General features: G+C 43.2%; 1 protein-coding gene across 1 annotated transcript; it reads left to right on the top strand.

Moving 5' to 3' along the window:
* The first annotated feature begins 150 nt into the window (after window positions 1-150).
* dis3 (DIS3 exosome endoribonuclease and 3'-5' exoribonuclease) lies at window positions 151-11,965 on the top strand. The gene is made up of 21 exons (XM_028007186.1): window positions 151-637; window positions 724-881; window positions 1,877-2,073; window positions 2,166-2,239; window positions 2,340-2,507; window positions 2,666-2,830; window positions 4,774-4,887; window positions 5,488-5,625; window positions 5,701-5,847; window positions 5,928-6,044; window positions 6,125-6,226; window positions 6,434-6,498; window positions 6,741-6,825; window positions 6,942-7,069; window positions 7,208-7,294; window positions 7,386-7,542; window positions 7,670-7,884; window positions 7,983-8,151; window positions 8,269-8,427; window positions 8,522-8,644; window positions 11,436-11,965. Exons 1-21 carry the CDS (start codon window positions 419-421, stop codon window positions 11,502-11,504), a joined length of 2,856 nt encoding a protein of 951 aa, XP_027862987.1. The 5' UTR covers window positions 151-418; the 3' UTR covers window positions 11,505-11,965.
* Window positions 11,966-12,075: the final 110 nt, after the last annotated feature.

Raw genomic sequence — 12,075 nt, 5'->3', positions numbered from 1 at the left:
GCCCCCCACAGTATGGCGAAGTATTGTGGTGCAGTACAAACCTCCTAACGCTAGGATGTGCTATAAAATGAATTTCTTCGTCAATCAGCTTCTCTTCTGTCTTTCTTCGCTTTGTTTTTATCGAGAAATTAAATGAACAACCAAAACTAGCCATGAGATTTATTTTTTATTTTTAGTCTAGCTGATAAAGCTATTACCTTTTTAGATAAAAATCCATTGTTCTTAGGTTACTTCAAGACAGATATAATATATGTAAGCTTGATAACACCCAAAGCAGAAACCCCATAGCTCCTCTAACCCTTGGAAAGTTGTTTTCCGTCCCACGAGTGGCTACACATGGTTAGTGGGACTGCCTGACAACTTCAGATGCTGGGATAAAATCATCAGAAATTAGACGTGGTGGCCTTATATCTTCGTCATGTTGAAGTCTAAGACCTTCGTTAAGAAGACCCGATCGGGTGGGGTGATGAAGGTCGTACGTGAGCATTACCTGAGAGATGATATTTGGTGTGGAAGTGAAGTCTGCACTGAGTGCAAACAGGACTCCACGGTGCTGCAGAGAGACGCGTGTATTGAGAGCAGTCTGTGTCCCTACCCTCACTATCTGGTTCCTGACACCAACATAGTGCTGCGTCAGGTAACAACCCAGGGTTGTTACTTTTCGAGATTTCCAAATGTGGACACATAAACGTTCCTCTCATTCTATTTTTTTTTTTACTTCAGATTGACGTGTTGGAAGATCCTGTGATTCGCAACGTGATAATCCTTCAGACTGTTCTTCAGGAGGTTCGTCATCGCAGTGCACCGGTTTATAAACGCCTGAAGGATATCATACATGAACAAGGAAGACACTTCTACACATTCACCAACGAACACCACAGGTACCAGGGAGGGGAAACAACAACATCATATAAATGCACACTTGTGATATTTAGAAACGCACTGTTTAGATTTCCTGCAAGCCTGTACCTAATTATGGGGTTCGATTAGTGCCAAAAACATTTTTGTAGCCACGGTAAATCTGTAAAGGTGGTGAACTTATAATATAACTTAATACTTGATTTATAGTTCTTTTATAAATTTCTACAATAATTTTCCGACATCTCCTAAGTGTTCAGTGGATATTTCCTCAAATGTTTACTCTGAGCCAGCTCAGTGGCAGTGCACAGCAACACATAACTCAGTACTCCATCCATACAGCTAGAGAACGCTCCAGTCACTCAGGCACCTAATAGGATATGATTGGTAACTATATGACAGGTGGCTTTAGTGTTGCTGAAACTTTTAACTTTGCATTCTATAACTTAGTGATGGTCAACGCATGCTTCTCAGCAGTTTTATATTTGGTATGCCTTAGCTTAATGGTCAGGGGGAAACCTGTTCAGACTACATTTCTGAATGTTCTTGACGATGATAACATTGTTTTTAAGCATATTTATTTGCCCTAATCTTTTCAGACTCTTTGTATCATTGTTCCTTATGTTTTATATTAAAACAATGGTACAGAACGCTTTCCGTAATCTTGTTCAGTAGCCTTTGTTAGCCCTAAGAAGACAACAGCACCTGCCTGTTTTATGTACAATGAAAGTATGCAACTACTCGTCTAATTTAAGTACTTTCTTAAAACCTTAAACTTTTGCAACTTTTACTGATTCCTGGAGTTTTCTCAAAACTTTGTGGAGCTGCATTCTCAAATTTTTCCACATCGGTTCTAAAATAATTGCTAGAATGCAATAATTCTCACAGGGAGAATTTAAACTCTTGTGCTTGAATTCTGTTGACTCTCATATGTTTAATGCCTTATAGGTGTTTAGATGTTAACCCTCCACTGCAAAGTACTTTGCTAGTTTTTATTACCGACTCCATGTTCTTGCAGAGAGACATTCATCGAACGTGAACCAGGGGAGAGCGCCAATGACCGTAATGATCGGGCGATCCGTGTGGCCGTCAAATGGTATAGCCAGCATTTGAAAACGGCAGAGTCGGGCTCAGATGGTCTCAAGGTGGTCCTCCTCACCAACGATCAAGGCAACAAGCTAAAAGCTGAAGAGAACGGCTTGGCGGTGTACAAATGTAAAGTGCATTCATCTCCCGTCCTCACGACAGTCTTGAAGATGAAGCGTGCTTCTACATGTCACTACATTTTTTTTCTTTTTACATTCTAGTTGATGAATACATCAAGAGTCTGATAGGGAACCCTGAGTTGGTGGATTGCTTGGCTTTGTCCAACGATGATAAGGTGGGCACAACTGTTTAGCTAGACACAGAAATAAATCTGGTTCCATACTGAAAGCATTATTTTTCATCTTTGCCCTACTTTGCTTCCCGTTCTCCATCAGAATGAGGTTACCAGCAGTAAAGTGTTGTTTCCGGAGCATCTCCCTCTGTCGAAGGTCCAGGTGGGAATCAAGTCTGGCTCATTTCTCCAGGGAACCTTCAGGGCCAGCAGGGACAACTATCTGGAGGCCACGGTTTTTGTCCAAGGAGAGGGGGAGGATAGCACAGAGGTGGGCATGGACTTGTCTTAGAAAATGTCCTGGAGTCCTGCTAATTTACTAACAAGACTCCAGATTTAGGATTTTGGAGTAAAGAATTAGTTTATTGGAGTCTAGAGCTCTACTTTAGAGAATAAAAAGCTATGTTTTGCTCTTTTCCTTGCCTCCAGGTTCTTATCCAGGGTCTTCAGAACCTCAACAGAGCAGTGCACCAGGATGTGGTTGCTGTGCAGCTGTTGCCAAAGAATCAGTGGGTGGCGCCGTCGTCAGTTGTGCTGCAGGACGACGGTGCGGCGAAGGACGATAACGTCGATGAGGACGAGGAGGAAAAAGTGGTGAATTTCTTTTTTTTTTTTATCAAGAACCTTTCCAACATCTGTTTTTTCTTCTTTCTTTCTTTTTTATTTGGAAAGACATATTTCCATCACATTCATTATTACAGCATTAGTCATTCAAGGTCATAGATAAGGATGAGAGCAGAAAGTTCAAAACAATAAAAGAACTTAACAAAACTGGGGCACCACATCATCACATAGAAACAAAGAAAAGGGCAGGATGCCTTAATTCACAAGTTGCCAAATGAAATCAGGTCTAATTGGTTTTACATACTCTGTCTATTTGATCCAGATCTTTCTTTTTTTTAATTTGAAAGGATTTCAAACCTTTCAATAGCCGGTGGTTCTGCTTTTAACCATTTTCTCATGACAGATTTTTTACCATCTGCCAATAGGACAGCCAGCACTGTTTTTGCTTTTCTTGGTCCAACAGTAAACTGCCCAAATACAAAGTTTCACATTTGAATAGAATGATTATAATATATATTTTAATATGTTTGTGGATATCTTCCCAGTAGTGTCTTGTTAACTGGGAATCCCAAAAAATATGGCAGTGGTCGGCTCCTTTAGACCCACAAAGTCTCCAAAACAAAAAGTACATGATTTGTTTAGGAATATAAATCCTGACTCTATCTGGGAGCTTAAACTTAAAAAGAGAATAGCATTCCGTCTATGTATGTCTGACTTTATTTTTGAATTTAGTGGGCCGTAATTGATGTTACAGTCTGGAGAGAAGTGAGACTGTGACAGCAAATGTTTGATAGACTCAACATCCCAATTTCAATTGTACATGATCTTAATTGAAGATGGGGGGTGTTAAATGTTAATTCTAGAGTTTTGTTTATATTAATTTCGCAACCAGAGACTAAACCAAACTCATCTAGTAATTGCATCAGTTTTGGGAGTGCCTGTGAGGGTTGTGTTATACTTATCAATAAATCGTCAGGCCCAGTTTCCCCGCGCCTGTTTTATATCTGACGTCTGCCTCATCAATTGATTCATGGGTTCTATAAACAAGGCAAAGAGTAGCGGCGAGGCACAGCAGCGTTGTCTTGTTTATCTTTCACGATAATGAAAGAATTGGTTATGAATGAATTGGTTAAGTTCCCACTGATTTTAATTCTAGCCGTTGATTTATTGGATAGCGCTGCAAATGTTTTGGCTCCTCTCTTCTGCCTTCTCAATTTGCCCTTCCACGTCGTCCGCTCTGGTATTCACTTTCACAATTTCTTCTAATTGCTTCTAATTGTGCCCTGCGACAGACTGGCGACCTGTCCAGGGTGTACCCCGCCTCTCGCCCGGAACGTGGCTGGAGATGGGCACCAGCAACCCTCCCGACCCCATTAGGGACAAGGGTGAACAGAAAATGGATGGATGGATGGATGGATGCTTCTAATTGTTACTTAATTTCTTCATAATTGTCGCAGAATCAGTTCCGAGTCTGTCATTTATCGACCCTGCGCCTCCTTGTTTGGTAGCTTGAACCCGTTAGCTGCTAATTGTTGCTGTGTGTCCCGTGGTTACACTATATTCTGTTATCACCATATATTTTGACCGCAGGAGGCGCTGTTGCAATTTTATACCGTAGTTTGCCATACGTCGGCCTAACGCCGAAGGAAAAATAACAAAAAAGGCCGAACAAAGAATAAGAAGTAAGATCTTACCGCTAATATCGTGACTATTATGGAAGTATGGACGGTGACAAAATATGATAGCTCTTATCAGATACCGTCTATATTTGGATAATAGTCACAATAGTAGTTGTAAGGTGTTACTTTTTATTCTTTTGTACCGTACTTTGCCGCGATATGGCAAAGTACGGTTAAAACTGCAACAGCGCCTCCTGCGGTCACAATATATGATGGTCACCGAATATGGTATAACACCGGAAGTCCCCAGGAACATTGTTTTTAACAAATCCTCTTGTTCCTGTTTCTGTCTAGCTGACGGGACCATTAACTGAGACGGCCAGGAGGGCTACAGGAAAAGTGGTGGGAATCATCAAAAGGAACTGGAGGCCATTCTGTGGCATGCTGAATGTCTCCCAAATCAAAGAAGTATGTTTACCAGTTTGCCTGTCCACATCTTAAAATATGAAGGTTGCAATTGCACAGGATTTCTACACAGTTTGGAAACTACTGGAAAAGTCTGAATTTTCACCACAAATCTAGAACAAACTTCCAGAAAACTGTAAAACAGCTGAAACACTGACTTCCTTTAAGTCTCGACTAAAAACCCACTTGTTTAGAGTTGCTTATGAAACGTAGTCAATTACGAATTTAAGGAAGGCGCTTGACTTAATGTAATGTTTTGATTGTTGATTCTATGTTGCATGACTTTGTGTTTTTGTGTTTGTTATGATGTAAAGCACTTTGAAATGCCTTGCTGCTGAAATGTGCTATACAAGTAAAATTTGATTTGATTTGATTTGATTTTGATTTAAATATTTCAAAGGTTTGGATATAGAGCAAAAAAATATATATTAAAAAAATTTTGATTTCCAAACGTTAGTTTGAAAGAGTTCAAAAGTTAAATATGATAACTGTGTATGAAACTTGGTTATGCACCCTTCCCCCAAAGATGATTCTTTTTTCCTGTCCAACCTTCAGGCGGTGTATGTGTCTTACCATTATTTAATTTCCCTCTCCTCCCCCCAGTCCACCCGCCATCTTTTCACCCCAGCAGATCGCCATATCCCACGCATTCGCATCGAAACACGACAAGCCTCCACTCTTGCAGGTCAGAGGATTATGGTGGCCATTGATGGCTGGCCCAAAGACTCTAGATATCCAAATGTAAGTCCCGTCACATTAATTTACCACAGCCCACAAAGAGCTGCAATTAACCCCTGCTAATTATTTGTGTGTTAGGGTCATTTTGTCCGCAGTCTGGGAGGCGCTGGTGAGAAGGACACCGAGGAGGAAGTCCTGCTTCTGGAGCACGATGTTCCACATCAGGCCTTCTCTCAGGCCGTTCTCAGTTTCCTTCCCAAAATGCCGTGGAGCATCACACCAGAGGTAACATCTCCTGCAGCTGCACAAAGTATTGCACATTTATAAATGCATGTGTATGGCGATGACATGTATGTGTTGTATAGGACATGGCACAGAGGCAGGACCTGAGGCATTTAACAGTGTGCAGTGTGGATCCTCCAGGATGTACAGATATAGATGATGCTCTGCACTGCAGGGAGCTGGAAAACGGGAAGCTTGAGGTGCTCATCAGTGACAGTACTAAGATATTTGTGTTATTGGGTGGTGTATTTTAATCACCTTGCAATGCGTTTCGCTGTAGGTAGGAGTTCACATCGCTGACGTCAGTCACTTTATCAGACCTGGCAATGCTCTGGACAAAGAGGCGGCTAACCGAGGGACCACCGTGTATTTATGTGGCAAAGTAAGACAATCAAAACTCGCATAGCTCCGTTTTAACCTCACAAAAAGGTGCAAGATGGAGTTCAGTGTGTCTATTAAAAACGAAGAAAAAAGCAGAACTTAAACATTTTTAGTCGCATGTATGATTTACGAATAATGCTTAGGATTATGTCATGACTCTATTTCTGCTTGAAAGCTGTGAGCAGTTTTTAATGTTGTTCTCCCACAGAGAATAGACATGGTTCCTGAGATGCTCAGCTCTAACATTTGCTCTCTACGGTCCAATGTGGAGAGGTGAGGATGAAACACACACGCACACACACTTAGAGCAACCTCCAAAGTTATTGACGCCTCAACACAACATTGTTGTTGTTCATTCAGCCCTCAATGCCAATAGGACAGCATTTTGTTTCAGATAATCACTTGAGAGTTGGTGAAATCAGATTGAATTCCTCCCCAGTCAAAGTGAAAAGACGGAGGAAAATACTCTGAAATTATTTCAAATTCTGGTTTCTTGTTTTTCCGTCTGTCCGCAGGTTTGCTTTTTCATGTATTTGGGAGTTGAACCACAAAGCAGAAATTTTGAAGACTCGGTTTACAAAAAGCGTCATTAACTCCAAGGTAAAAATATTGACTAGAAAATGCATAGTTTAAGTATATTTTTATGGTATTTGTGTCTAATTTCAACGATCAGTGCAATTATTCAGTTTTCCTTTTTGCTGCCGGATGTTTCTCAGGCGTCTCTCACTTACGCCGAGGCCCAGATGAGGATAGATGATGCCAGCAAGAACGACGACATCACTAAAAGCTTGAGGGGCCTCAACAAACTCGCAAAGATCCTCAAAAGGAAGAGGATAGAAAATGGGTAAGGAAATGATCATTAGTTAACAGAAAACCAATTTACAGATTGTTGAATGACTTGACTGCTTAGATAAGATATGATAGAAACGCTATGACTTTAAATGACCGAGTTTAAGTCTTACGTACCGATTTCTATCCTTAGGGCCCTGACGCTGTCTTCCTTAGAGGTTCGGTTCCATATGGACAGTGAAACTCATGATCCCATTGATCTGCAGACTAAAGAACTCGTGTAAGCGACTTTCAGAATTCAGCCGAAGCCCTTACAAGATGTCCGTTTTCTGTTTCTATCAGTATTCTAATCACTACTACTCGTCTTTCAGGGAGACAAACTCCATGGTGGAGGAGTTCATGTTGCTCGCCAATATTTCAGTTGCTCAGAAGATTTATGATGAATTTCCAGAGAGCGCTCTCCTGAGGAAGCATCCAGCTCCCCCTCCGTCCAACTACGACATCCTGATCAAAGCTGCAAAGTCCAAGGTCGGTTGAATCCACGTGTCTCTAAAAAAGACTTTGAACGCATCATTAAATACCCAAATTGATTCAAGCATTAATTCTGCTAATGAGCGGACCTAAACTTAATCTTTTTGTTTCCATGTTTGATCAGAACGTGATGATCCACACAGATTCGGCCAAAGCCCTGGCCGATTCCCTGGATGTGGCCAAAGTGGACGGCTTCCAGTATTTTAACACGCTCCTGCGTATTTTAGCCACTCGCTGCATGATGCAAGCCGTTTATTTTTGTTCTGGCATGGACAGCGACTTCCACCATTACGGTCTTGCCTCGCCCATTTACACTCACTTCACCTCCCCGATTAGGAGGTACGAAAATATCGATATACTTTGCAGAAATACTTTTGTCACAGAAAGAAAAAGTCCTGTACAGTTGACTTTGATTTATTTGTTTGACCTCTCTGCAGGTACGCTGACATCATTGTGCACCGCCTACTGGCGGTGGCCATCGGAGCAGACAGCACCTACCCTGATTTGATGGACAAACACAAACAGTCAACCCTCTGCAACAACCTCAACTACAGACACAAAATGTCTCAGTACGCACAGAGAGCGTCTGTGGCCTTCCACACTCAGGTATTCCACACTGTTGTTCTCTGCAGACATTGGTAACATAGTAAACATTTGTCTTCACTTGGTACTTGGAAAGCTGTATTTGAATTTGATCAAAGCATCCTTTCCCTTCCCTTACAGTTGTTCTTCAAGACCAGAGGAATTCTCAACGAGGAGGGATTCATTCTGTTCGTGCGGAAGAACGCGATCATCGTTCTGATCCCAAAGTTCGGTCTGGAAGGAACCGTTTTCTTTGACTCCAAAGACAAAGCTTCTCCCAACCTCGTTTTTGACGAAGAGGTAAAGACACTTCAGTTCTTGTTTTGCTTCAGTTTTTTTCTTTTTCGTCAGAGAATAACTGTTTCAAAAATGTTTCCTGTGTATTCGTATAAAGGGTCCCACTCTGAAGGTGGAGCAGCACACTTTCCACATATTTGACCAGGTGAAGGTCACCATCAGCCTGGACAACTCCAACATTCAGCACCAGAAGATCCGCATGGCTCTAACAGAACCTGTGGTAAGGACAACTTAAACACTGGTCCAAAGTATTTATCCTCTCTTTGTTTATTTATTATATATATAACAATTAAATGTCTCACTTTGTCATCTTCACAGTATGCATAAAGCATATTTGTAGATTTTAGTAGCATGTTTTCTTTAAAAAGAAAAATAATAACAAAACTTCTTAGTGTTTTGTTTGGAATTTGAGATCCACTTTAGGAACTATTGGTCCAGTTGAACGTGAATTGGAAGTTGGCTGTAAATCAAATGGGTAGTAAATTGCCCTTTATGGATTTTTTCAATGAGTATATTCAGACAGTAAGTAAAAAATCAAAAGAACAGATCTGCAAAATATCAAACTCAATGAGATGTAGCAAGTCATAAGATGAAGCATGTACATTTAATATAAATCAGTGAGAAATCACTGCTTTAATTAGGCACTGAAATTAAATCTTGTCTTCTGGTAGTAGAAAAAATGAAAGAGAAAATTGAGTTTTTCCAACTCAATGTTCTCTTTCATTTCTTATATTGACTTGGAAAATGATAAATTCCACTTTTAAAGATGAAGTAGGAACTCTGGAAAACTCTGGTACTTAAGAGTCTATGTTGACATCTCTAAAGTTGGTCTTTTGTAATGGTTACTAACGACAGCTCAACTCGATTCTTGTGATGTTGACCCAAAAAAACCTGTAAAGCAGAATGTTTTTTTTTTTATTCCATCCATCCATCCATCCATCTTCTTCCGCTTATCCGAGGTCGGGTCGCGGGGGTAGCAGCTTCAGAAGGGAGGCCCAGACTTCTCTCTCCCCGGCCACTTCTTCCAGCTCTTCCGGGGGAATCCCGAGGCGTTCCCAGGCCAGCCGAGAGACATAGTCTCTCCAGCGTGTCCTGGGTCTTCCCCGGGGCCTCCTCCCGGTGGGACGTGCCCGGAACACCTCACCAGGGAGGCGTCCAGGAGGCATCCTGACCAGATGCCCAAGCCACCTCAACTGGCTCCTCTCGATGTGAAGGAGCAGCGGCTCTACTCTGAGTCCCTCCCGGATGACTGAGCTTTTCACCCTATCTCTAAGGGAGAGCCCAGCCACCCTACGGAGGAAACCCATTTCGGCCGCTTGTATCCGCGATCTCGTTCTTTCGGTCATGACCCAAAGCTCATGACCATAGATGAGGGTGGGAACGTAGATCGACCGGTAAATCGAGAGCTTCGCTTTTTGGCTCAGCTCTCTCTTCACCACGACGGACCGGTACAGCGCCCGCTTGACAGCAGACGCTGCGCCAATCCGCCTGTCGATCTCCCGCTCCCTCCTTCCCCCATTCGTGAACAAGATCCCGAGATACTTAAACTCCTCCACTTGGGGCAGGACACCCCCCCTGACCCGGAGAAGGCACTCTACCCTTTTCCGGCTCAAGACCATGGCCTCGGATTTGGAGGCACTGATCCCCATCCCGGCCGCTTCACACTCGGCTGCGAACCGCTCCAGCGAGAGCTGCAGATCACGATCTGATGAAGCCAAAAGGACCACATCGTCTGCGAAAAGCAGAGATGAGATCCCAAGGCCACCAAATCGGATCCCCTCAACACCTTGGCTGCGCCTAGAAATTCTGTCCATGAAAGTGATGAACAGAATCGGTGACAAAGGGCAGCCCTGGCGGAGTCCAACTCTCACCGGAAACGAGCCCGACTTACTGCCGGCAATGCGGACCAGACTCTGACACCGGTCATACAGGGACCTGACAGCCCGTATCAAAGGGCCCGGTACCCCATACTCCCGGAGAACCCCCCACAGGGCTCCCCGAGGGACACGGTCGAACGCCCTCTCCAAGTCCACAAAACACATGTAGACTGGTTGGGCGAACTCCCATGCACCCTCCAGGACCCTGCCGAGGGTGTAGAGCTGGTCCAGTGTTCCACGACCAGGACGAAAGCCACACTGCTCTTCCTGAATCCGAGGTTCGACTATCCGACGGACCCTCCTCTCCAGGACCCCTGAATAGACCTTGCCAGGGAGGCTTAAGAGTGTGACCCCTCTATAATTGGAGCACACCCTCCGGTCCCCCTTTTTGAACAGGGGGACCACCACCCCAGTCTGCCAATCCAGGGGAACTGCCCCCGATGTCCATGCGATATTGCAGAGTCGCGTCAACCAACACAACCCTACAACATCCAGAGCCTTAAGGAACTCCGGGCGGATCTCATCCACCCCCGGGGCCTTGCCACCGAGGAGCTTTTTAACCACCTCGGCGACCTCGCCCCCAGAGATTGGAGAGCCCAACCCAGAGTCCCCAGGCTCCGCTTCCTCAGTGGAAGGCATGTTGGTGGGATTGAGGAGGTCTTCGAAGTACTCTGCCCACCGACCCACAACGTCCCGAGTAGAGGTCAGCAGCACACCATCCCCACTATAAACAGTGTTGGTGCTGCACCGCTTTCCCCCCCCCGAGACGCCGGATGGTGGACCAGAATCGCCTCGAAGCCGTGCGGAAGTCTTTCTCCATGGCCTCTCCAAACTCCTCCCACGCCCGAGTTTTTGCCTCAGCAACCGCCCGAGCCGCATGCCGCTTCGCCCGCCGGTACCCATCAGCTGCTTCCGTTTTTTTTTTTATTAAGGTTTCTTTTTAAAACCTGTTTTAAAATAAAATAAATCCTGCAGTGTGAATTCGTCCACTTTGCAATTCAGCTGTCTTTTTGTTGTCAGTGAGAAAAAATTCACCACTAAATATGGCACCTTCAGCGACAGCTTTGTGCAAGTCCTGATAAAACGCTATTTGCATTTTATGAAGCTCCATTTCTTTTATTTTTCTCCATATAGATTCCTGGTGTTAGTGTTCCTGTACCTGAAGCAGAACCACAAGCCAAGAAGCAAAAACTGGACCGCTGAGACGACCGTTGTAATTCACCCAGAAGATCTCGACTTTATTTTTAGTACTTATTGAAAGAGATTTGTTCTTGTGTTTACAGTCTAAACACGAGCAAATCTCTTCCCAGCAAACACGTCACTCGTTATAGTAAGTTCGACCCAGTGAAACGGACACTAGCGTATTTTTACTCTTCTTTTTGCTTAAAACATTTGCTGGTCCAAATAAAGCAGTGAATATGATAAATGTCACGTTAGTTTAACCTAAAACAAAAATGAGTTGGTGACATTTGCAGAGTGATATTGTTGCACTGTTTTTAATCTCATCACAGAACTGTTGATGTGTTCTGCGAAAAAACAGATGAACTCAAATGACATGTCGAGGCTAAAAAAAAAAAAAAAATGAAGAGCTTAAGGCATTTTAATGTAAAAACCCTCATGTCAAAATGTTTCAAAATAAAAGGGATCCATTTTTTCCAACTCGATTAATTTGTGGCATTGTTTGTTTTGCATTAGTTGTATTTATTGCAAAATTACAGTTGTGAACTACAGACCCTGATTTTAACAAGTATTGGTTATGCTGATAAGTTTTTTA

The sequence above is a fragment of the Xiphophorus couchianus genome, chromosome 22 (assembly GCF_001444195.1).
Source record: "Xiphophorus couchianus chromosome 22, X_couchianus-1.0, whole genome shotgun sequence".
NCBI lineage: Eukaryota > Metazoa > Chordata > Actinopteri > Cyprinodontiformes > Poeciliidae > Xiphophorus > Xiphophorus couchianus.
This window is presented reverse-complemented; position numbering and strand designations above follow the sequence as displayed.